This window comes from Rhopilema esculentum, chromosome 10 (genome assembly GCF_057945365.1).
Source record: "Rhopilema esculentum isolate cy_ngs chromosome 10, ASM5794536v1, whole genome shotgun sequence".
NCBI classification, from domain to species: Eukaryota; Metazoa; Cnidaria; class Scyphozoa; order Rhizostomeae; family Rhizostomatidae; genus Rhopilema; species Rhopilema esculentum.
Genome location: NC_142824.1, coordinates 4329101 through 4355672, shown reverse-complemented (window position 1 = coordinate 4355672; position 26572 = coordinate 4329101). Strand labels below are relative to the sequence as shown.

The 26572-nt window shown below is 35.4% G+C and overlaps 1 protein-coding gene across 2 annotated transcripts; it reads right to left on the bottom strand.

Annotated features, from left to right (window-relative positions):
• Positions 1 to 1777: 1777 nt before the first annotated feature.
• On the bottom strand, positions 1778 to 25694 carry LOC135685388 (uncharacterized). 2 transcript variants are annotated; one of them, XM_065201324.2, is made up of 30 exons: positions 25548 to 25694; positions 24765 to 24869; positions 23214 to 23311; positions 22742 to 22840; positions 22060 to 22258; positions 21452 to 21552; positions 20673 to 20771; positions 19649 to 19829; positions 19362 to 19502; positions 18259 to 18765; positions 17356 to 17498; positions 16793 to 16958; positions 15949 to 16075; positions 15207 to 15400; positions 14322 to 14505; positions 13599 to 13822; positions 13147 to 13353; positions 12779 to 12903; positions 11817 to 12035; positions 10963 to 11173; positions 9754 to 9884; positions 9363 to 9459; positions 8325 to 8564; positions 7441 to 7644; positions 6896 to 7059; positions 5532 to 5727; positions 4402 to 4656; positions 3776 to 4050; positions 3554 to 3647; positions 1778 to 3105 (listed from the first exon to the last, which is right to left on the bottom strand). In XM_065201324.2, the coding sequence occupies exons 2-30, from the start codon at positions 24769 to 24771 to the stop codon at positions 2933 to 2935; spliced, it is 5061 nt and encodes a 1686-aa protein (XP_065057396.2). In that variant the 5' UTR covers positions 24772 to 24869; positions 25548 to 25694; the 3' UTR covers positions 1778 to 2932. The 2 variants fall into 2 exon arrangements, with proteins under 2 accessions (XP_065057396.2, XP_088966651.1); XM_089110525.1 differs by having other exon boundaries at positions 25544 to 25690.
• Between the last annotated feature and the right edge of the window lie 878 nt (positions 25695 to 26572).

Sequence of the window (26572 nt, the reverse complement as noted above, 5' to 3'; positions counted from 1 at the left end):
AATCAATTCGTTGATGGTATACTTGAAAGCCACGTTGCGATGCTTCCCACAAATAAAATTGATATTTACATAAATGAAGAACAAGACTAGAAATATTAAAAGGATACCAAAGTGCATGTTGTGTGACCACGTACCCACTCTCGGTTATCAGCGCTCCACGGAAACCTGATCAAACAAACACAAAATCATTTGCAACAACTCCTTGAACAAGAGAGCTTGTAAAGAGGGTAAAATCGAAAGTTTCAATAAACATTTGAATAAAGGTTTGGCAGCAAAAGAGCTCCTTTGAGGTTAGTCACACGACTTCGTGCAAAGAGGCCATACTGATTTCTAAAAATAATAGGATATTCTATATGTATTTATACACAAATCGTAGAGTTAATTAAAGTCCAAAACCAAAGCGTTCTCATAGGCAATATTTCGTATTACGATGCTGTGGTTTGCAAATGACAAAAATCCTTTTAAACATCATCGAATTGTATAAAAACCACAGTAAAAACCCGCGTGTAAGAACCTCCTTTTTCAGAGTTTGGAAAAAACGTGTTCTTGCATTATGGGGTATTTAATGACAGTTTAGACTAAATAGGTTCATAATTAGGTGCTTAATTTCTACAGTGTAGATATTGTTGTTCATTATCAGAAAACAGCATTAAGCTAGTCTATTCGTCATTTTAAATGTTTAACAGTGTAGCAAAGTCCACCAGCCATTGATCAGTTATACAGTACTGTATCTAAAATACTTTAGCAATAACTGTTTCACAATAATTTATAGTTTCATAATTTAACATACGTTGTGCATTTATTTAATTTTATCATATGTGAGTTTTATTTTAGCAATTCAATTTTCTGTCACCTTTTTGGTTTTTGGTAAAAAAGAATATAAATTAAAGAGTGAAACCCCACAAATAATAACCTGTTGGAAATTGTTTGGCTAAACAGGTTCCTAATAAATTTTGGAGTATTAACAAAGCAAATTTCTGCCAGAAGGTTCTTAAATCCCTTGGCTCTTACATGCGGCTTTTACTGTATGCCATTAAATTGTCCTTGCATTATATATTTAGATACTTTGCCTGCAAGATTTGCAAAGGAATCGGCTAAACAATGAAACGGTATATGACAAAGATTCTTTCCAGGGATGCAATTCTATCTATCACCATCAGTGCCAAATATTGTATTCAGTAGCATCTGTCTCTACCTTGAAGCAATGCTAACGCACCAAAGAATGTGGATGCTAATATATGACATGTATTTCATGTACATATAATTATGAATTAAACAATTAACATCGCTTTAGGTAAAGGGGAAAGGAAAATTGAAAAGCAAAATGTAGAAAAGGGGGATTTAAAATTTAAATCAAGACACAAACGCTAGCTGCTTTAAGGACATTCGAAGCAAAGAAAGTTGAAACAATGCTTAAGACACGAGGTACTTTGATTTTGTTTACGTAAGGTTCTGATGCCCTTCTAAATTGTCCTGAAAGAATAAAATATCATTAACATTGTTAAGGAAATCGCTGTGAAAATTCAAGTAGTCTGTCCACACACTTGGGTGGTGTACGGTTTCAACATGTTCTGTGCTTCAGCATGTTCTGAGTTTCAATTTGTACAGTTTCAACAGAGCTCTTTAAAGTTGTGACTGTTACAAATAACGGTAAGTTAGCATTGAAAGGCGGTCAAAGGGCTGCTATTAATGTTGCAATGGTAAAAAACGATAGAGCTGATGCTGTATCGCCATGTTGTTTAATGATAACTAATAGGCAAGAAAAGACGAACAAATCAATGCAAAAACGTTCTTATCATCTGTTAGTTTGATGTTACAATATAACCTGTCATAACTAGGTAGATACAGTATTACTAATAAATAGCGTTTCCAGGTGCTGAAGGATCGTACGTGATGTTGTTAAAAATGTTTAGTTACTAAAAATGTATAAATGAAGAAAACCACTTCGTGATAAACGAGAATATGCATGTGTATATTCATGTTTTACTTGTAATTTCGTCTAGATTAAGTGAATCCCGTTAAGCTGGACCTTCAAGGGGGCTAAGAAAATGGTCCGACTTAGTGGATGTCCGACTGATCCGATTTATGATTTTTGACTTAAACAGGATAGGAATATCCAATGGAAATTTGAAATCAGCACGATTTAGCAAAAGTCCGAGTTAACAAGGTTACGAGTAAACGGGATTCAACTTTAATATCAGTGCCCTGATATTGTGTCAAAATTAAAAACACAATAATTGATACATCGTGGCGTTAAAAATATTATCCCATTAATTTTATTAGATAATATTTCACTCATTTTTATAAATATCATCTCACTCATTTTGAGCAAGGCAACAATTAAATATGAAAAACATTAAAAAATATGACATAAAGGCTAAAGATTTAAAAATCTTCTTCTCAACGAAAAATATAATAAGGAAATTCAAAAGTTAGGGATGAATAATCATAGCTTCATTCTTTCTCGCAAATTTTGAATCAAGCTGGGTAAAGCAATTGGAGAACAAAAAGGAGGCTAGGTGTCAAAGAGAGGCTGCATTGCAATCTAGAATACTATGCGTTTAGATGCAATGCTTGCTTACAGAAGCCTTAAGATACAATGCTGGCTTCATATGATTTATTGAACATAAAAATAGGTTGTGCGTAGTTCATTATGGTTAAAAACGGGTAATTACGTTTCGAGTAAGCTTCGAGTAATTAAGTTTCTTGATTCTTTTTGATTGTCAAGAACTCGTTTTTTATAGCGAGTTTACAAACCGTATCTAAACAGGCTGCAGGGTTCAAATTGTACTGGAGGGCTCAAGTATTGCATTTCAAATATTGCATACTGGAGGGCTCAAGTAAATCACTACGGGATATATCATTACTGAACATTTTACATAGAATAAAGCTCCTATAGATGAAGTTAACGCGAGGGCCATCTTGCCATTGTCTACTGAATGACACACACTTTGGTGACGAAGCCTTTTTTAACAACCTGTGCTGCGGCCGTGTTTCTTTTCCCTTTTGACTCCCTTAACTTGGCAATGAATTCCAAGAACTCGTAGAAATCAACCGTCCCAGAGTCATCCTGATCTAGCTCTTTCATGATTGTTTCTTTCTCAGCTAAATAGGATCACAGACAATATCATGAAGATTATTCTGGTTTGTAGCCAAAAAATAAGAATGTTATCAGTAAAGACAAAGAACAACTTTGTCGTCCTACATACATTTGTAATAAATTGGCCTATTCTCCGGGCCAACATGCTTACTACTAGCCGTAGTCCAGTTATAAGATAACAAGAGTGATATTTAATACTAAAGTTGTTTTGGAGACGTACAAGAGAAAGTCTTTGAATGAGCGATGTAACCATCCGTCCTGGAGTCAAAATAAAGTCATTATTACGCATGATCCTTGATTCCAGGACGGAGGGTTGTCTCACCATAAGCTCGTTTGTCTCCCAAACAAAAAGGTCATAGAGACTATCGAAGATGTATTGCCGCCATTATGAGGGGTATGCTGAGTGATAAAAACAAAAAATGATTTAAACTCAGATGACCAGATAATGCTTACCTTTCGAGCAATTCATGTTTGCAACTCTTAAGGCAAGCTCCAACTCATTCATATCCAGCTCGTGGCTGCCATCAACGTCATACTTCTCAAACGCCTTAAAATTAAATGATAAAGATAAACACTGCAGAAATATGGCAAAGAAGATGTCTCGTTGACAAGACGTTGATGAATGTCACTATCTGCTGCAGAATATCAAACTGGTATTTCTATAGCAACACTTACCTCTTTATACGAAATTATGCTTTGCTCGAGCGCTTCCTTTTTGATATCTTTGAAAGCGTTCTGTAAAATATTATATGCTCTATCAAGGTCGAGAATAAACTCTTCTTGTTCTACGGCTTTGAACTCGATTCCACCTAGTGGCTTATCTCGGGAGCCTTTCACTGGGTAGATCCCGCAGTCATTTGTTGTTGTGTAGTGGGTTAGCCCCAACACAAGTGGGTTCATTGGTTGTCCAACTGGATGTTCCCAAGGGGTTTTATGGATCCTGCAAACACCTATTAAAACACAATGAAAAAGCCCTTAAAAAAGACAAGGATTTCCTGGTTAGAATTTAGCATCATGAATGACTGCTTAATAACTAATGTCAAAACAGAAAATTTAATTTTATACATAGGTGCTTAGAGAGACAGATAGCTTTTATGATTCTTGCTGTCTATAAAGGACATCATATAATTATGTTTTATGACTTAAGTAATATGACATATTGGTTTAAGTGACAACTACAATTACAAAGGCCTTGACGTGCCTGGAACCACGCCTTAAATTCACGCCTTAAAAGTATCTAGTCTAACTTCATAATTACGAATTTAAAAGTAATGTTATTCAGATCATGAAGAGTAACCAACCCTCAAAAGAGTTTCCATCAGCAGCGATTTTACAGTGGAAGGTATAACTTAGTGACTTTCCATTTCCTTTGTACTTTCCAACAAAATGCATATTTGAACCATTACATAATGACACGTCCTTGTCCAGTGTTATATCAACCTTCTCATCCTTGCATGACGTCATCACACCTTCAATTTCCGAGCCAATTGTTGACAAAATGGACAACTTCAATTTCTCTTCATTCTCATTACTTCCAATAACAAGATTCCAGTCTCCTACGATGTTTTTCGTTTCAGTTTAAGATTACAGATCCAAAAAGACTGTAAGCTCAGGAATAGGAACAATAAAATGGAAAATAAATTAAGAAAAGTAGTATCCATCTAAATATCAATTTTTAACATACTGTGAAAACTCGGTAATCTATTCTGAATGACTCATCAAAGAAGTTGAATTTTATCAATAACGCAGCTTCCGAAGCTTAACCAATAACGATGACGTCACGATATAATTTTGTTTACTCTTGCCCTTCCCCAATTGATTTTGCTAGTAGGGCTGGTAGTAGGGTTGTGCTTCTTTTTCAAACAGTTGGAAAGAAGCAAAAGTACGTTTGTGCATCATGGTTGCACCTTTCCATAATTTGTAGTACTAAAGGTTTATTATTTTATTATAAGCGTTCATAACTTCGTAAGATGAACAAAGAGACGTCCAAGAAAAATATATCAATTTGATCCATAGCTGCCATTGCACAAAACATTTGAAGAATCTTTTTCTTTTTTTATATTCACATAAAAGTTTTACAAAACATAGACAAATTTAGCAGACGATACCACAGGGAGCATGGGAATACATAGCAACCCTGTGGAATTTACATTCAACATATAAAACTAAATTAACTATAATTTGAAGATACAAAATGAACGAAAAGAATAAATAGAAACTATTTCTAGAAAGAGGAGAGAGGAAATATTTTGTTTGTATCACCAATTTATTCAAAATGTTTAGAGGCCTGGATATATTTTGAATAAATATTGATATATTTTGATATATTTTGGTTAAACGTTTTGAATAAATTTGATGAATTGTTACATCGAGTGCAAGAGCGAAATAAGACTATTGACTGATCATGACAGAAAAGTCACGTCTTACTTACCTTGCAAATTGACAACCCTTTTGTGATTCATCAGCTCTTCCAGCATTCTTAGAAGCGATTGCAGACAACTCTCATATTTCTTTCCAAAGCTTTCAACATCTTTTGGATCAGGAGTTTGCAGATTTGCTAGCGGCCTGAAATCTATCCAACTCACATCGGCCAGCTCGGTTGCAATGGTTATAGGCAGGTATTTATCCTTTAACAGAAAAAAATACCTTAAGGAAATCTTCCAAATCAATTCAAGTTGCCATATCTGCAAACTAAATACTTGAAAAGCACCATTTGACATAAACTAGCCAAAAACGAGTTAGAAACTCGCTATTAAAAAAGAATTTGTGTGATTTGCTGTAATCAAGAAAACGTTAAAATTTGAATAAAAAGTTTTGGCAATGTTCACATCAATATTCAGCAGATTGGTTAAAGCATTGGTGCAGTTTTTAGGAGGAATTTACTCTAAAAGGATTTACTGTTGAGCATATGACTAATTTTGTGTCGTTGCCAAACGTGTTAATTTTACTATTTTGCAACAAGAGTTTGATATGGACTAAAATAAAGGTTATATACTATTGTTAGTGAGACCCCGGAATGTTTTAATTTTGAGAAAAAGGAAACATTTTTCCAGCACAAAGTTGGCATCTGAATACGACAATGGAAAAATGTATGCCTTAGTTATCTAACAAAATATACAAACAAAGGTTTATTGCTAAAGAAAAGAACTAATTAAACTAAAAACTAGTTATACATTAGGATGGAAAAATGAATTTAAAATTGTTAAATGACGATTTGCAAATTTTTCAGCGACATTAATGATCAGGCATTTGGAAAATATTCTTCAAACTGCTAGCCATTTGCTAATCAATGAGATTTTATTTATGCCATCATTTTCCGAAAATATTATTGGTCTATGAAAAATCAAGTCTAAAAGATTTGGATTAACATATCAAGAAAAACTAAATCCTGCCTCATCAACATAAAATCGCTGCAACCGTGGTTAATCAGCTATTATAAAAAAAGTCTAAGACTACAATGCCTGCCAAAAGTACTTGGAACACCCAGCAATTTACGCTGCATTTGATATCTTTCATTCCTATTGCTACTTCCGCCCCCTTCCCCCTAAAACAATGTTGATCATTTAGAGAAATGTCATAAAAGAAGCGCAAAAGAAAGTGCTTCCTAAAATCCTAACCCGTTTGAAAATAAACCAACATTGTTCTGTAGGGGAGAGGGGGAAGATTGATTTTGACCATGAAAATTGATGTCAGTGTTCCAAGATTTGTGGCAGGCATTGTAGAACATTTTGTGTAAAATTTAAAAAAAACTGAAGTTTGTCTGACAAAGCCTAACAAATGATCACAAAATCAAACCTTGTATGCGCTGGACACAAGCTTCTCGGTAGGGTTGTCTTTCGGACAAGTGTCCGGCAACACTAATGGAATGATTGGCTTGGAAATGTCATTCGCCATACGAACTTCTTTCGTGCATAGAACAGATGTTAAATAGTTCTCAGATATGGCAGCCAAAACGCAACCTAGAAATAATAACAAACAGGTAAAGCTTGATGACATAGAAAGCTTAGCTTAGAATTAAATCAAAACAAACTATTGATGGATTTTTTAAACCAAACTCACAGGGTAAAAATATAAGTCATGAATCAAAAGGTTTATCAGAATATACAATCCTAGCCAAAAGTAGTTGCAACAGCACAATGTTCAGGCTTCAAAGTTGACAAGCCAAGATCCAACTACTTTTAGAGGTCATCAACGCTGTGGCTGTATTCCCTCCCTCTTTCTCGCTAGATTGTTACAGACAATCGTGCAATATTGATATTAAGAAGCATTGCTAGCCAGCTGATCTTGTAGAAACCAACTAAAACCCTTCATTCTGTAAGAACTTAATTAAATGCAATTACCCGAGCGCCTAACAGCCTTAGTGATATCCTCACTCCAATTGACCCCCACATCCATACGCCGATCTCGCCAAACTGTATAGCCGTTACTCTCTAGGAATGCCTGCAATAAATCAACCCAGCGTGCATCCCAACTGCGGTAGCTGATCATGACGTCATATTGGCTAGAGTGCATCAGCTCTGCTTCCTCTTCATAGCTCATTATTCCTGTTCAAATTTGAAGAGTCAACCAATAAAATTGTAGAGCAAGAGGATGATTGCCTGGGTTGCCGGAGGAGGATTGTGTAAGCAAGAAATTGGAATAGCAAAATATGAGTTGTAACTTTCTTAGCAATTATACATTTTTAGGTTAGAAAGGAAAAACAATATTATATCTTTTTATATCAAGCACTTTAATCGTAGTTAAGAAACGGAATTTTTTAAAATAATATAAACAAATCTTTATCACGAAACACAAAAACGGTATACGAAAACCCAAAAAAACTTGAAAAAATAATATCCTCAAAATTCGAAGACTTTTCAAATAAAAGCAGGCATGCTTTCATTGATTCACAGCATAGATTGCAAATAGGATTTAAATTTTAAGTGTTAAAGTTTTACTTTGTAAGTTTTTAATCGAGGGCCACCTGAAAATCAACAAAATTGTTGAAGGGCTATCCTCCTTAAACATGAAGTTGATGAAATAAGTTCTTCTGTCTTTAAATAAGTTTCCTACTCCGTCTACCAATAATCAACCATGGAATTACTTTTACGGAGAGAAAATACAGCAAAATAATAAGAACTATCGTTAGATTAGGTAAAGCTGACATATTTCGCATCATTCGATATGTTAAAACAAGAAAGCAAAATAACAAAGCTCAGCTAGAGAATGCCAGAATTTCTCTTACCGTTCAGCTTTTTAACAGCATCTGTTATGGTAACAGAATATTCGATTTGCTTTAGCTTTTCAAAGTCAAACTTGAAGTCATATCGAGTTACCCCGATAGGTTTTCCCATTGTCACTTGTGCTTTCTTGCCAAGAAATACAGCAGAATTTTTGATGTAATTTCCAATTGATCTTCTGTTATCAACAACCATCTTGTCAAAGGCTACATTTGAAAAGTCTTCACTCATATCGTCTTTTGAAACTGAAATGAAGATCTAACATGAAGTTGTTGCTGTTCCAGCATCGTTACTAGCTTGCAAACAAGCACATTCAGGGCCCAAAATTCAAGCCAATACATACAATGAGTGAATCTTTAAAAACACATAAAATGCAAATGAAATGGGAAGGAACAGAATCATAGATGAATCTAAAATTAAGATAAAGCTTACGAAGTAATTTCTAGTAGCAAATCAAGTTAAACATTAAACTAAAGTTATTCATAGCTTCAGTGCCAGACATTCGCTGAGACTTGTGTCAGCAATTCTAATGACTTAGGGGTAGCTGCGTTGCTGCATGAAATTGATTTTTGCATGAGTTTTAGTACTGAAGGGAAAAACAGCACCAAAAACGATTTGTGCAAGAGGGTGCGGTGATAGTTGCAGTTTCCACCAAATTTAGCTAAAAATGGATACATAACTATGGTAGAAAAAGGTAAAAAGTTCATATCTTTTATATATTTACCTACAGAAAAAAGGAATGTTAGAGAGATGTAGCACTGCAGCCATGCTAACAGCCCGTGGTTTAACAATATCAAAAGCTTGCAGCCTTAAAAATTTTTTCAAGGGCAAGGCCCATTTACACCCTACTTAAGGTAATCACTGAAGAGAATAACTGTCTCTCAGTAAACAAAGACACTGCAAGGCGCTTTTTTTCAATGGCCCAAGACTGAAGTGTTCTATGCCTAAACATACCGAAACGTAGTTTCTAAAGAATATCAATCCATATTTCTCAGTAGATTACATAACAAGAGGTTATTCTATGAATTCAAGAGGTAGCATACTTTTCAAGAATCCTTCATAATCGCCAGCATCGGAACATCTCCAAAATTCTTCGATTAAATCCACAAGCCACTTTTCCGCGCTTTCTCCGTCCTTGTTCTAGAATTGAACAATCCATTTTCAATACTGGAATGTCATAAAACAAGACAGACACTATGGAAATTAAATTTTAAACTATCACAAAGGGCTGCAAAGATTGGTCAGTTGTTAGGTGAATGGATGACTGAGTGGTTAGGGTTGCGGACTACAGTTGTCAGGGGCTTGGGCTCGAGTCCCTGGCATGACCAAACTTTCACCTACAGTGTGGGGAGACAAAATACTATTTAACTATAGCTTTGCAAAAAATAATCATTTCATCAAGCAAATATAAATATCACTAATTAATTGGCTTACATTTTTCTTCAAGATTTTTTGATGTCCTGAAGCAAACTGCTTGGCATCGAAAGCGCTTCTTGCAGTAGTACTTTGTGATTGGAAGGAAAACCCGTAAAGATAGTTGCCCTCTGGCTTAAGTAGGATTTGAGCTGAAATAAAGAAAATCTTTGAAATAAATGTGGCTAAAAGAACCAAACAAAAACAGGCCTAAATATGAAAAATGCGCACTTTAGCATACGGTACAGCTTGCATTTATGGTAACAGAACTCAGCAAAATAAAGAATCCGTATAAAGAATCATAACACCAAAAGATAAATGGAAAACCAAAAGGCATTAAATAAAAACCAAAGTTTAGTGATTGACAACATTCTTTTTCAGAATTGTGAAGATCAATAAATTTATATGATGAAAATGAAGCTTCGCATTCTGGTTCTAGAGAAATTTGATATTCTTTAGCTGTGGAAAAGTTATACGTCTTTACATTTGTAATAAGTGCGAGGATGGCTCAGTTGTTCGGTCAGTCAGACCCAAGGGTCCGTGGTTTGAGTCCCTGGCATGACCAAACTTCCACCAAGAGTGGGGAGAGTCGCCAGCTCTCTGTAATTAAAGGCATAGGATTTGTGAGGTGTGGTCACATCGAGAGGAAGGACCAGGACACTGCTCGATAAGCATAAGCTTCTCAGTGTCCTAAAAACTACCTTCGGATGCTTGGTAGAAACAAATACAAAAAAAAGTTGCTTTTCTTTATCTGTTTCTTTACTAGATATATTTTGCATTTGGAGGTATTTCTTTATGCACTTTTAGGTTATGCAGCAAATCTTAAAACTATAAAAATGGAGTTTACTTTGCATCCAGTTGTGGTTGCAGAGTCAACAAAGAATAATACTTCAATGGAAAATATTATTAAATAAGGAAAAGAAATGTAAAAAACATCATGCATTAGAAAACTAGACAATGTGACACCTTACCTTATGCTCAAGATGCAAAGATGCTTTACCTTATGCATCGTTTATGACAACAAAGAACGGTTAAAAAAGAGATTGGAACCGAAATGTACAGGGAGAAAGATGACAACAATTTGAATGAAATGCTTTAGTCCAAATAAACAGGCAGAATTTCTGCGACATACAGAGCTTCCACAAAGCAACTGAATATTTTGGAATGAGGACTGAAGAATAAAATACCTGCTGAAATTGAAGTAAAAGTTACAAAAAGGAACACAATTACCTGAATATGTTATCTTTACACTTTTCTGTCCAGGGTAGGGAGCATTGAAAATGATCTTATTATCAGAAATCATTGCAGGCAACGTGTAACCACCAAATACAATATCAGCCGTTCTTTTGCCAAGCTGGACTATTCCTGTGGGAATTTGGTCTGCACTCATTGCATAAAAGCCACTTATACCAGAGTCAGCTTTCGACACCACTATTGTGTACTAAAACAAAAAAGAGGGGCGTTGAAAGTTAAGATACACCAATTCAACTAACGACCACACGTTCCAAAATTACTACCAACTTGACCTTTTTTAAAAGCTATTTTATTTTTATTTTACTTCTTGTACGACTTTTTTTACCTCAAATGATGAATCAATGCAACACATTTAATGCTGATACAGTTTCTCACATTGTTTGTGCTCCTGTTGCCGTCTTTCTAACAATATAAAGTTTAGGAACTTAAAGGACATTTGACCGCTAAAAAGCTTTCCGGGTGAAACTATATCGCGAGCAAAAGCATAACGAAGCTTGCATGTAATGGACTAAAATTTTAATCCATGATTCGAATCTGAAATAAGACTTAGTGCAGAGGAGTATTTCCAAATGAGGTTGAATAGAATGAGGCGATGGATCAAAGAAGTCCCTTCTGCTATATATCTTATGTAATAACCGACGTCTCGATCTTCCAGAATAAAGTGTAAAATGAAACCAAAATAAAAAGTAACGGTCTAGATAAAGTGAGTAATATGAAAACCTTTAATTTGTCTTTAGAAAGTCCTGAGTTGCAGTAAACGTCTAAAGTATAGAAAATTATCATAAACAGTCACTTATGTGTAAGATTGTCACAAAAAATAAGGCATTTACCTCCTTGTTTGCTCTTTTGCTCCAATATTTACCATAGAACTTATCCATGTCTGCATTGACACGAAGTTCATATGATCCTGCATCGTTCTTCATGGTAAGTGTGAACGTTTGCGGATCAACTTCACCAGTAAGTCCTTGAACAATGTAGTCAGTGCCCATCCTCAATTGGTTGGTTGATTGGTCAACATAGAGATACATCATTGATGGCCGTTTAATAAGCTGGATGTCAAATGATCATTATTTATTTCTAGTGAGGTACATGTGCCTTCTATCAAATGATTAAATGATAATACTGTAGGAAGGACAGAATTATCGGGGATGGTGAATTGTTTAGGAACATTAGGTACAAAAGGTTTTATTCAATGGAAACATAGGACTCTTGCAATTTTTAATTGGAAAGGGGGGAGGGGGGCTCAAAAAATGTATGGCCCTGGATGACTCTTCTTTAAAAAACATAAGAGTGATATTTTCTTTACTAAACATAAAATCATACAACTTTCAACGACTTTCCCTTTCTACCTATCAACTATAATCCCTGCCACACAACATAATACGCTACACTTTTTGACTGTACTTTATCAAAAGTATCCAAAAGCTGCCCTGCTCTTCAATGGCCTCCGTTCAAACAGCAATGATTTTTAGCTCTACAACCAACCTGTCAGAGACCTTGCATATAAAAAATCAGGTCAGGAACTCTCGCATATCAGTAGCCGCACGTCAGAGACAAAATACAAATCCTTAAAAATGATTACACAGACAAAGACCTGGAGGTTTCACGAACAATGGCAAGCATGACATTACTAGCAAAATAAAAGCTTTATAAACGAAACAGATAGCCAGGGCGAAAAGAAAATCTAAAAGAATGTAGCATTTTTTCTCTGAAAACTCAAAATGATCAATATGACTTCATTTATTCTTGCAGATTTAACTTCTTTATCTTACTATGTTTCAAAAAATTTTACCTGGATAGTTTCATCTTCCAGATCGGAATACTTGCTTATCTTTTCTGGGGGGTCTGATCCAACCACTTCAACGCCAAAGAGACCAAGTATGTTGAAATTAGGAGGCTCGATTCGTTTTCGAATGCCTAGTTTGAATAGAAAGCATGACTGGATTAGAACTTGAATAATCAGAGGGAAGAAATATTGGAAGGCTTAAAATATGACAATAAAATATAGACACAAAAGAATGATACATGGCAAAAACATGCTCACAATTACATTGACCAACAATCATGAGCATTTTTAAAATCAAAAGCTTTTACCTTGCTCAAATGAATAAACGATAATTTCAATTATTTCAAATACGAGCTTCCAAAGAGAAAATATACCTTTAACAAGACCCCTGAAGTTGTTGTGAGTTGGGTCTAGTGTTGTATCTGGCGTTTGGTTCAATCTTGCAAGCGAATTCATCAGTTTCAAACGCAACTGTTGGTTCTTCCAGTTGGCTGGGCCAAATATGTTGAACCAACTATCCAAACCAATGTTAAAGATTGGAATTTCCTTTTCAGCTGCACTTTCTATTGCATCAATTAAACCTGGATTCAAAAAAGGAAATCGTTTACAAAATACTTGCGTATACTATGGCTGTGTAGGAAAGGTTAAATTTTCGCATTAAAAAAGGTGGCAAGACTTAACGATTGCATCATATATTTTAAAGTTCATTTTATAGCGTGGATAAGAAAGTTTACCCTTAACCTTATCGACAAAGGTATCATAAAGATATGCAAAAATTTTGCTAAGATCTAAAGAAAGTACTTTAAACACCGATTAAAATTTAGACCTTCATCCGATTGGGTGTATTTTGATAACAATAGCACAATGGTCCTTGACTTCTTCCAATCAGATGATTGAATGGAAACTGGCTTGATGTCTTGCACTGTTTCCAAGTCTTTCTTCAACTTTAAAGCCTTATTCTTCTCGTGCTCTGTGCAAAATATTACCACTGGAAATTCATCTTCAGCTAGAGGCTGATACGAGCCTGGTGTAAAGGGCATTCCTTGTAGCCTAGAGTCAAATTAATAAATTAAATGTTAACAAGTTATTGATGCCATATAATTGTTTGTCTATGCAAAACGCTGTGCCTTCATGCTTTACAAATCATTGAAGTTGCCTTAGCAGAATTTGTACGTCGCTTTTCAGAAATGGGTATATTTTAGTTCCTTAGTTCTAGTACACTAGAACGAAAGATAATCTTTCATTCTATTTTCTTGACCAGCTAAATTTTCTCGACAGAAAAAAACAAAACTTTTGTTCTGAAGCATTTTAATATTTCAAAGAAAGATAAAAGATATTATAAAGATTATGCTCTTCTTTTCAATTACTCTGGCTACTTATATACGTGAATGACCACTTGAACCTTCTTGCAACAAACCAACATTACCAGAATACCCTGGCATCTGGAATAGGTTCTCCTGTATTTTGATTTTAATTAAAAAATGCTATGACCAGCATAAGCTTCTGAAATGTCATGTCTAGATCTAAAATACATTGTATAAATGTGTACCTGGGAGACAAAGACATTTGCATCTTTTCAAGAACATCATCATCATCTTCCGATACACATTTTAAAATATGGATTTGGTCTCGGGTCAATGCAATAGCCTCAGGCTCACCAGTCAAGCCAAACTCATTTCCATAACTTAGACATTGAAAGGAGGCAGCCCCACCTGAGTCTTCTGTAAGCTTGCCTGTGGTATACATTGAATAAAGAAGCAATTACTATATTAGGAGTTGTAATACGAGGATATCAATACATTGTAAATAGCCTTTAATTTTTACATGTGCGCTTTGGGATATTGTTACGCTTGTGACGTTATACATTTAGCATCTCTTTACGGCAAACGTTATTTCAAGAGCTTTGAGTTATCAAGTTTATTCAATTGCAAACAATATGCAAAAAGGAAAACTGCTGTACACTGGAATAAAAAAGACATTGCGACGGACTTTATCTTTATCAATCTACATTTGATATACAGAATAGTAATTAATATCCTTAGCAACATATTCAATATATCCATTGCATAAAATTAAGTTTTCATTTTAAGGAATTTAAATAATGCTCTAAAAGCATATCTAGATCTTTATAGAAATGTTGACAAAGTATCATAGTATTGTAAATTGTGAAATTATAGTGCACGATGCACAGAGGTCCACAGCAATTAACATATAAAAGTTTTAATGAAAGGCGAAATATGTTCGCTGTAACTCCAAGTTTCATGCTTAGGCCCTCATCAAGTTTCATACTTAGGCCTTCATCAGACTGACTCAACTAAAATGTAGAAATTTCTATAGAGAAAACAAGACAGCATCCGCGACGAGACAAAAACCGTAATACCATTTGTATGGAATCCACACAGCTATAGGACAATAAAAATTGATTAAAGCAAACCTATAAGGGTTCGTGTCATGTTTCTGTTTGAACACGAATTTAGCTGCAAGGTCTTTGTGACTAGATCAAGGAATCCAACAGTCAAAGATCCATACTGGTTGGGAAACTCAGCAATGATTTCATTGCCACCTCGATGGATTATTGCAAAGGTTTCGTTGTAATCAGGTTTACTGTACCAATGAGCATTGTAATACCTTTAATGAAAACAAATTCAAGTTTACTACGGCACAAGTTCTTAAGATATAAAACATAAAAAATATTATCTTTATTTATTAAAATGTCTTGATTAGGAATACCGTACAAAATCAACTGCAAGGGTTAACATGGGATGGAATAAATGGACGTTTGGGCATTAAGCTCTATTCAATTAATCTTAAAGACAATCGATAGTTACTAAAGAGGCTTTAGCCATCTTTTGATAAAAAAATGACCAATCAATGAGAGTGCTGCCACTCACCGCCCATTGATTGGCTAATATTGATTGACATATGGCTTAAGCTACTTTTATATCTCTTGACTGCCTATAATATCAATTAGGAAGATTCACTGTTTAGAAAAAATTTAGTACTTATTATAATCAACTAAATCTAAGTGAGTTATAATGAGAGCTATCAATTTAAAAAATGAGATGAGCTACTGTGTCCTGCTCTCCATTCAAATCATTATATAAATATGCGAAAACACAGAAATAAAATTATATACGTAAATTGACGCAAGTTTGACTGAAGTATCATAAACATACCCACTGAGACACTGTTTTTCAAGCGTGGCACTAAATGGCCCACTACAGGCATCGAATTTTGACGCACCGGATTTGCTTATAGTGCCTGCATCAGTTTCTTCAGAATACTCTCCTTCTAACCTATATCCTTAAAAAAAGGAGAAACAGTGTTATATTCAGATAAAAAAGGCAAAGAAATTATAAAGCATAATCTCTGGAGATAGATATATCATTCTTTCAATAATTTATCAAGCAGTAACTGAGTTTGCGATGATGTTTGTTTGAAGTGTGTCGTCATTAAAAAAACCCATTTTTAGAACTTTGGAATTTTCACTGAAAGAGATGCGAGCCGTGGTGTGGCAAAGAACATGGATTAAAGATTGATTTGAGATTTACACTTGCATCTTGTATGTTAGAAAAAGTGTATTAGGGAAAAAAAATAAACTTAAAAGACACTAGAGAGATACGAAGACCTGAACTGACAATTGCCAGCAATTTGCAAATCCTACATGTTCTTACACGATACAAGCTCCATGTCTATAGAGGTTGCTACCTACCACCCATGAATGCTGGGTATAAATGTGAATTTGTTAATCACAATTCAAATAAACATCAAAAGGAAATATCTTCTATAAGCTGTAAATTGTAAAGCTTTACGAGATGATTTATGTCAAAACAAGAAACTGATACTTGAAATGAAGTGCAAATTCAATGAGAAGAAAATCTTCTCGTGAAATGGAAAATTGTGGTAGAGGACATTGGTTGGTTAAAGGGTGGGAATAAGAGAAACATGAAAAAAACTTTACTTCAAGTGAAGACAATCTGTATAGTTGAAGCTGTACATAAGTGAAGTTGTATAAGATACCTTGGTTATGAATAACTGCAGCGATTTCTGAAATGAAAAAATAATCATCTTCTTCCCAGAGATCAATATTTTGCTCGTATTCTCCCCTGTAGGATATTCTCAGTTTCAGAATGTCTTTCTGCACTTCGCCTTCAATTTTGAAATTATCGATGGTTCTTCCGGTTATCTAAAATACAACGATAATAAAATGATAAACTGCCGAGAAAAGCATTCGAAAATTGTGAAAGATAAGTAATTTGATGAGAATGACGTCCGGTTGGTACTTATCATGGCTCGAGATATCATGGCTCGACGCATGACTATCTTGCAAGTCTAAAGTAGATGTAACTAATTATGCTACTGCTTGCTATTTCATTGACCCTATTTGATAGACAGCTTCGAATTGACCAATGGGAATCATAGAAGAAATTTTGGCATTATACCAAAATGGCATGCAGGCATGGGTTCCAAAATACCACATTTTTCTATAAATAGAAGGCTGTTATTAAGTTTAGAGTAATTTTAAATCAAGCTGGTAATATTCAACTTCCTATACGACGAAAATTATGCTATTTTTTGAATACCTTATTTCCCTGTTGCTTCAACAGCATAGTGAAGTCTCTGGTTGTACTATATGACGTCACACTGCTTGTAACTGCTGCCTGGCATAGCCAAGCTCCGCTTAAATCGTAGTCATGAGTTTCATTAACGTTGTTCTGGATTAAAGCTGTTAACAGAAAAATGGGGATTCATCATGATTCTTTATCATATGATATTATATGATTTTCATCATAATTGTCATTATGTAAATAGAAATTAAAGAATTCAAAAAGAGGAAAAAGTACAGAATACTGATCGAAAACTCTAAGTTAGAAAACATACCCAGTTGTGGATCGAAATAGGCTAAATAAAAAAGCAAGCACATGACTGTGAAGGTAGCCCAGTCAGTGCCCCTTGCCTGCTGAAAATATTTCCAATTGAGCCCAAGGGTGAAAACGAACTCCATTTGTCTACACGAGAGTGGCTTTTTCTCGGAAGTACGACTGAGCTCTGACAAGGGGGGGGGGGAGAGGGGGAGAGTTTTTCTAATATTGAAAGGAACATGCTGTTTTATTCAATCCCCCAGATTTTGTAATCAATCCGTCCTACGCAGCCAGAGTCACATTTGCAAGATTTTCCGATCAATATTCTGACGTTTTATACTCTGTTGAGTGCGAGACAAAACGCTGAAGAACGTTTGCTTTTTTCAAAGCCATTTTCAAAATCTTTGCCACCAAAAATTGCTTGAAAAATAAAGAGTGAAGTATAAAATTGTTGCAAAGAATTTGTAAAGGTATTATGAACCATGAATTTATGCAATACTTTTTTTCGAAATTCAGCATTTGCTATCTAGATTGAAGCTTCTTATTTTGACATATACTTATGACATATCAGCTTACGAAAAAGAATAATTCTATTGTGATATGGCAAATTGCTATCCAGACTACCTGCTAGATCTTCAACAGATCTCCTCCGTGCCATCTCCGGTGCTTCGCCAAACCAGTCATGACTGAAAAATACCACATTTGACAGCGAATACGCTACTCTATCCGGAATGCGGTCAATAACTTCTTCAGGACAGCCTGGCCGCACAAGTGCAATTATTATTGTTTCTCCCATATTAAATCTCTCTGCAGCCCTGGTAAGATGTCGAATGACATTTTCATCCATGTTAACACTATCGCTGTAAATTAGCAAAAATGTTCTTGTCTCGTGCAAATCATCTTGATCGGTTGTTACTTTTAACCCTCTCTTGCTCAATGCCTGTTTGACAATATCTGCGAAATCGAGATCCTCTTTGCTAGCCCCGATTCCAACGTGATATTCATTGGATTTCAGTTCCTTTCCAGACCATGCTGGCTTCTTACGTTTTTCGCACACCTTCGCTAGCTTATCGAGGTTGCCTTTCGAGATTAGAACTTTGGAAAGAAACTTCTTCCATTTGCTGTTGTCTTCTGCCATGAAAAAATCAGAGTTTGAAAGATAACTGCAAAATACCCAGTTCATACAAGACACGTGGAAATAAAGGCAGAAATAGCTCATTTGCAATTATGCATTTGGCTTAATCGCACAATAAATCATACATTAGTACAGAAAAGTTGAGCAAGCCAATCATGTGAGATGGCAATCTAAATCTAGAATAGTTTCCATTTTTTATGGCTTGCATTCGATTCGTGCTCGACTGTTTTGATGTTGATTTTCAAAAACCAGGCGTTCCGGAAAAGGAAAGCCCGTTAAAGAGAAACACCAGAGAGATATTGTAACAAAAAGGAAATTATTTTTAGTAAGGCTTGACAAGCTGTAATTTTATTTAAATTTAGATAAAGATTGTTCTGGATTAAAGTAATTGGCAATTGCTGGGTTTTGATATGATTATTATCTTCTGTTGTGTATGGACAATACTTCTGAAGAATCCAATCTTTTTGTAGCTTTTTCAATCAACATTTTTCATCACTATATGTTCATGTTCAGTGTGAGGCACAGTTAGAATATATACTTCTTAATCCTACTTTATTATTTGAATTGACGAAGATCATTGCTAATGACTTACTATGTGTTGGACTTGGAATTGATTGTATTTTCCGAGTAGGGACATCCTCTATTCGCTTGGTCTCTAAACTCTGCTGCTGGTAATCCTGCATGATTTGATTCATACTTTCCATTGCATCCTGCAAGGCATTCTCCATGATACCTTTAAAAGTAATGAAGCATTAATAATAGGTTTTCTGTTGCAATGAGCATTGCATATTTTGGTTTATCTGGCTAAAAGCTTACATCACGAAAAAGAACGTAAGTTAGCAATTGTTAGATTTGTTACCATAAAATTAATAGACATACTTCCAGACTGTGGTTTCTTTGATACATCCTCAGCAATATCACCTTTGGTTATCCACAATTGATATTCTTGCGGATACCCTACCGGGCGAACTTTAGCAACCGCTTCTGAAGTTTCAAGAATAGTGCCTGCATATGACGCCCCATCAAGCCATCGTACTTTAACTTTGTCATTTTTCTTTACCTACAGCGAAACAATAACCCTATGATAATAACTCATCGGTATTTTCCGTATGGTGAAATTGAGGACAAAAATTATTCTATACTCGTCACAAAGAAGGAATAATTTCTATCGAGTTTTTTATCTAGAATCTAGATTACGAATCTGTTCTGTGCTTCACATTAACTACACTCTTGGCCTGATTCTAGAGCAATGTTGTGTTTACTTATTATCTAAAATCATCAAGTTCCGTGTTCTTTATCAAGTATCTTACTTGAGGACAAAGAAACGGAGTCTCCATTCATACTGTGCCGGATAAATTTTATCCGCATCAAAAATAGCTCAGATAGGCGTCGCGTTTACACTAGACCTACGCTATCCGTACGAATTTGAGAGCGGCTATCCGAACAAAATTAGTTCACCTAGGAAATGGATTAAATTAGTTCGGATAGCTATGTGGTACAGTGTAAACGCTTTTATCCGGATCAAGACCTTTCGCCATCTTGGCTGCCTCGTTGTCGATAAATACTCGTGTTAAAAGTGCAGTATCTTGCCAGTCCACGTAGAATTGGCATCCTTGTCAGCTTTCCCTACTTTCGTTGCTAGTTCAGTGTCATTTTGTTTCATGAACAAACTATTAAAACAAACTAGGCCTAATTTGCATTGACAATATCTTTGGATTTGGTCTAAAAGAGAAGCAGCTGATTCTGAAGAGAGAATGAAGTCTTTTTACGTTGGCGGGAATTTGGTTATGATTTTGTTGCCCAGAGAAGACTTCATTTTTGGCGTTCTGTGCATGATTTAGGTCATGTGACTGCAGTTATCCGGCACAGTGTAAACGGGGTCGGAGTCTCCATCTTAAAGTACCTTTTTGATGTCAGTGATCTTGGAGCCATTGCTAGCATCAACACATTGATCCAATGCAACATATTCGTCGTACACTTTCGACCAACCATCGTAAGTAACCTAAGACATAATGGAATAATCAGCTTGCAAAAGAAACTTTCAGAGCTAAAGTGTCATTCTGAGCAGCCATTTAATACAGAAAAACACAGTAACATGAATACAAAAATAGAATTTAATCTTTAATTTCTCGAATTCTTTATTGTGGTATATTGATGATTTTCGTTTAAAGGCAGTCCAGCTGATTTGCAGTTCATGCAAGTTTGCACTTCTTTCAAATATTTCTTACTTTTCCACGTTATGTAACCTTAATTGCGTCACAAATAAGTGAGTGATGCAACGGGGGGTGCAAGCAATGAAGTCAGTTTATCCCAGGTTTATATTTTTTCTAAGACCAGTAACGTAACTATTGATTTTTCTATTGATTAATTTTATATCATTTTATCATGTAGCTTGTAGTGTTTATCCCCTTTATGCGATTCATTTTACCATGTGATTATTACATGTTTGTATCCTTGCAGTGTTTATGTGTAATTTTGTCATTGGCATCAGTCTGCTATCTTTACAATTTTATTTGGTTATCCGTATGCAAGTCTGCAAGAGCATTGTCTCTCTAAGCTTTAGCCTTAACATGTGTCCCTCGCTGCTACTAAAGAGCCCGTACACGTTGCAGACCTATTCATTCGCTGGAACAACATGAAGTCTGGCCTGGCTGTCGACAGAATTTTGAGTACGCTACCTACCAAAATGACAGGAACAGAACTTTTGAGAATTACATCTGCCTTTGCCGTCGTTCCGTTCATCAGCTTTACTGTGATTTGTTTTCCTACCTCGATCGTGCTCACTATAAAAAGAATACGAATTGTCAATATCAGCTGACTTTGCTACCACTGCTAAAATAATATTCTTGAAATAGTTACTCCCATTGGGTAAAGAATGTGTATTGTTTATACACATAACGCATATAGTGTTTATCTCTGCTTATTATTGCAAGTGATGATAAGATGGTCCAAAAAAGGATAATAGAAAATTCAAATATACTTTGTTACCTTTTCTCTTTTTGTGGTAGAAACGTCAAAATATTACAGCACATTAAGCGAGTTTCGATTCAAAAGAAGTACATCCTGTGAAATAAAACTTAATAAAATCTACTTCAAAATTGACTAAGATGTCACCCTAGAGCATTCCACTATCAGTACTAGCTATCAAAGAGCTCCAGCCTAAAACTTAGGTGATGCAGAATCAGCTTCATCATAGTTATCATTACATTAACATTTTAAAATGGACAACTATTTTTGGGGGATAAACCTTCGTTTCCTGTAAACGACAAAAAGGTAAACTGAGAACATACAATCAACATCTGGCTGTGAAGATTCTGTCCTTGAGTTGCTGTCTTTGCTAACTAGTTCATCAGCAGTTATCCATACTTTGTATTCAGAAGGGTAAGATTCAGGACGAACACAAGCAACAGCTGTAGCTCCATTAAGGACAGTGCCAATGTATGATGACCCATCAAGCCATTTCACCTTTAGCTTATCTCCTTTGACAACCTAAAACAAATGAACATGCTAATAAGCCATAATGACACCTTCGGAATGAAGTTAATAAATTTTCAAGGCTTTAAGTGCATAGAACAAAGAATAAAAAATATAGGTTCAATAATTGATATTTGTTTTTGTTAAAGTATTTGTGCAATGATATGGTGGAAAATCTAATAAGCCACAAGCCACTGAGGCATAATGTCATTTGTTAAGGGATTTTGTTGTTTGTTTATTCGGCTGTGCTGTGCCATTGGATGAACTGATTCATGTGTATTTGCTGGTTGCAAATGCATGCTTTCATCTTTGCACAAAACTTTTAAGGGGTAAAGTTTTAACTATTGACCCTGATTAAATTAATTCTTCTTTGCAAAGAATCCCATTGCAGAAAAATTGCTTTGAAGGAGAAAGCAATTTAGTTATTATGTTATTGCCATTATTTCAGCATACACTTTGTTATGGTAGACAATGGTTCTATCATGCACAGACGTTTACCTTGGTGGAGTCTGTGCAGGTCAACCCAGATTTAACATCAATGCATTTTGCTGGATCAACAAATTCATCATAAATACTTGACCATCCATCATATGTCACCTTGAGGGGAAAAACAGTGACAAATCAAACTGTGTCAGTTATAAAGCAATGAAAAAAAGAAGGTTGGTAAGCTTTTATGTTATCTAAAATGGATCTTGCATCACCATCTTCTGCTATTATTGACTAATTAGCATGAAGCAAGTTTAGTTTTTTAGCATTACTTCCAGATCTAGTAGATCTCAAACAGATTATAAGGTGGACAGAAACAAGCAATTTACATATACGTCATTTATGAAAGATAAAATGATCTGTTTTGAATCATCAACAAACTCTTTTAATCGATTATCCTAAGGAAAGCAAACAGAAAGAAAGATTAAGGGAAAAAGGGTTTAGTGTTTTAATGAAAGTGCATCATTAAATAATTGCTTATTACCTTATACACATTTTTTGGTCCAGTTTCCAAAACAAGTGCACTGGCGGTTCTGCCATTCGGCATCTTATATTCTACATTTGAACCAACTTTGACTTTTGCTAAAAATAAGTTGTTCCATTTTTAGACAAAATCAGCCAAAATATGATTCATCAAGAACCAAAATATAAAATTCAAAAATAGGTCATTAACAATAAATATACTATATAGCAATGAAAGTAGAGTTTTGCATTTTAAAAATGGTGACTCATCAGAAGGAAAAGTGGTGAATTCTTTTATAAAATTTTACATTCAAATATATTTATGACACCTAAAAACTTTTTCTGATCAAACCCATGCAGTATTGTTTTGGGAGACATGGAGGGCTTAGTCAGAAAAGAGATTGATATTGACCACTTTGTTATATAGCGCAAAATGTCTTTAATATATCGTAGCCCTTCCCAGACTTACCCACTTCATTGTTTGCAAGTTGAGCAATCAGAGGCTTACCAATTGACACCAAACTACAAGGCCTGCGCCACAGGGGGGGGGGGGGCGAGGTGGCCATGGCCCCTCTACTTTTTGCGAAGCAAGTAGTTTTAAAGCTGTAATAAAAGGGGTAAGAAGCCTTGGCCCCCAAATTTTTAAGTCTTGCCCCCCCCCCCACTTTCAAATTCGTGGCATAGGCCCAGAACTATGCTCAACTGATGATATACCATGGCATGGTGATGGGGCTTGGTGGGGTTGGTCAATGTGGGGTCAGTTGTAGTAACCCACTTGAATGGCATGTTTTTTTAAAAGTTTCTCCCAAATAAGGTGTTTCTTTGAAAACTTTATCAAAGTTCCAACACCACAAGTATCATCATGCTGTAGTGATTTTAATATTGTAAAATAGGCCATATTCGCACTCATTCATTGATCATACCATCACCACGACATCCCCTTTGTCATTCAAGGCATCACATACCATAGGACATCCCCTTTACCATTGTTTACACATTCACACATCTATGTCATGCTGACTTCTTCAAAAGTCTAGATATTTCCTTCTCCATTGCATCATCATTACATCATCACAACACGTCATTACTCAGCACATTTTTTTTTATATAAGTATGTTAAATTGTATGTAAGTCAGTCCAGTTCAGTTCATATCAGAGTTACACAGGCAACACACTGCCTCTTTCACTGGCTCCATGTTCTCTGCACACTAAATAAGAATCGAAGCAAACATCAATGATGGAAAGTCACATGATATGATAGGAACCATTGCAATTCTTGCCACGTAATAACGTTCCTATAATGCATGCTTTGAAAACACTTTCTTAGCCAAAGTATCACCATAAAATAAATATATATTTATCTCAAATAATCTTAGGCAGGCCTTGCTACAGGTGCCTTTTCTCTGGACTAGACTTAATTTATCCTTGCCATGCCCTTCTGCATAGATATAGAAAATAAAAGAAAGCTGGAGAAACAAATTTTCTCATAGGTTTATTATACCAATAATTGGTTACTAATTGGTCTGACACAAAAATAAAAAAATGTGCAAATTTAGTATGGGAAACAACTGACCCGACATTGTGAACTTTACCAGGGAAAACCAGATCTTGCAACACAACTCTCTCCACTGCCATCAGCTATACCCGGTTTCCCAAAACCATGCTTATAGGTTAATGCCTAAAAGGAGAATCAGTATCATCATTGCAAGCCCTAAGCTTGTGGGATTAAGACTTAATCGATAATCCCGTACTTCTGATCATAAGTATAAAATTGTTTATTTAAAAGAACGATCCCTGCTATCAAAATGAGACAGCTGCAGCATGATACTGCCAATGTTAGCTTTGTGGGGAGGATTACCAGACTGGAAACTTTGCTTCTTGCGCGGGCAAGTTTATTTTGAAAATTTGAGACTGCGCGCCTGAAATCATGCACTCTTAGTTATTTTTATTGTTAATAATGTTAAATCCTATTGTCAAGGGATCTAGGGGATTTTGCGCGGCCAATATGCAAAAGCGCGCAGAGGTGTGCGCGGGCAATATATTGCGGGCGCGCAGCAAAGTTTCCAGTCTGGGAGGATTATAGATTGAGTTCTAAGTGCTTAGTTTATATTGTATCATCAAAAACTCAACAAAAACTGCACCATTCTTTTTTAAATTCGAAAACATGATATTCACATGCTAAATTTTCTAATAATTTCAATAAAGTCTTCAAAGGGCAAAATATTTGCACAGCAATCCGCTTTGTTGACCTAGGCGACGTTTCGAAACTAATACGGCGGGAAATTTCCATAGATTAGGAAAACCCTTCTCCGACAATTCACTCAGGCCATGCTCATACATAAATGCACCTACATACTTTGCTGCGTATTCTTCTTATTTCTGAGTTATTAAAGTTGACTTTCACAGTTCAGCTTTCCTTGCAGCCATAGTTAATTATTTAGCGACTGCTATTGATAGTGTTGATAGCAACAATAAGAATTGAAATCGAGACCAAACAGAGCAGGAGATGAGCTAGGTCGCCTTTCCAGGGTCTTGACACGTGACACAAACAATCCTTGTAATGTTCTCAAGCAATGGCGTCCCTTTAGTAATTCTATAGAAAACTTAAACCTTCTCCACAACGGTTGTAGGAAGAAGTTTTGTAATGAAATACAACAAAGAAAATAAAAGAGATGTAAAATCAGACAGAACGGCAGAACGTTTGAAAGGTTATGTCTGTGAAAAGAGCTCTGAAGTGATGACGTCATAAAGATAACATTCTAATTAACAATTCATTCAGATCAAAATTTTAAGGGGGGGGGGGGGGGGGAGGGGTGGCCAGGCGGGGTTTTCAGATAAAACAGTAGGTTTTTCACCAAAGGGTATACGAGATTTTCATGAAGTGATTTGCCCCTCGGATAGTATACCTTAGCAGGGTCTAAGTTAAAGAAAATCAACTAAATCGTTTTGATATCCTTTGGGTGTTGCTCCTAGTGTCTGGACTTTATTTTAATCCTAATCTTCCAATGTGACATGCCCAGGGGCCTAAACCACCCAAAAATTGAATTGATTTCTCCCAAAATTGTACGAGATTTTAATGGAATGATTTTCCCCGCGGATAAAAAATTTCAACTTATCATCATGCCAATAAAATTATATATTTGTCGTCATATCGCTTTGTGGTTAAGAAGCAAGGATATCAATACAACAATCGAAACATTTTTTATTCATTTGAATAGTTGGACGAATCTTTTTGGAAGTTTTCTTACCATCAAGTTTTAGAAATATGAATGGTATAGGCTTTATTGATATTACTCGGTATGATGTTTTCTCTATTGCTTGAAAAACAACAATGTCTATGACCAATCGACGGTAAATGAACAAAACTGTATAGGACTAACT

What these genes read in the sequence shown, in the direction of transcription:
- LOC135685388 (XM_065201324.2), bottom strand. An exon ending in GAAAAACAGTGTCTCAGTGG is followed by an intron (nt 15,401 to 15,948) that starts GTATGTTTATGA and finishes TTTTCATTAAAG; the next exon opens with GTATTACAATGCTCATTGGT. An exon ending in AAACATGAATTGCTCGAAAG is followed by an intron (nt 3,106 to 3,553) that starts GTAAGCATTATC and finishes GATCCTATTTAG; the next exon opens with CTGAGAAAGAAACAATCATG.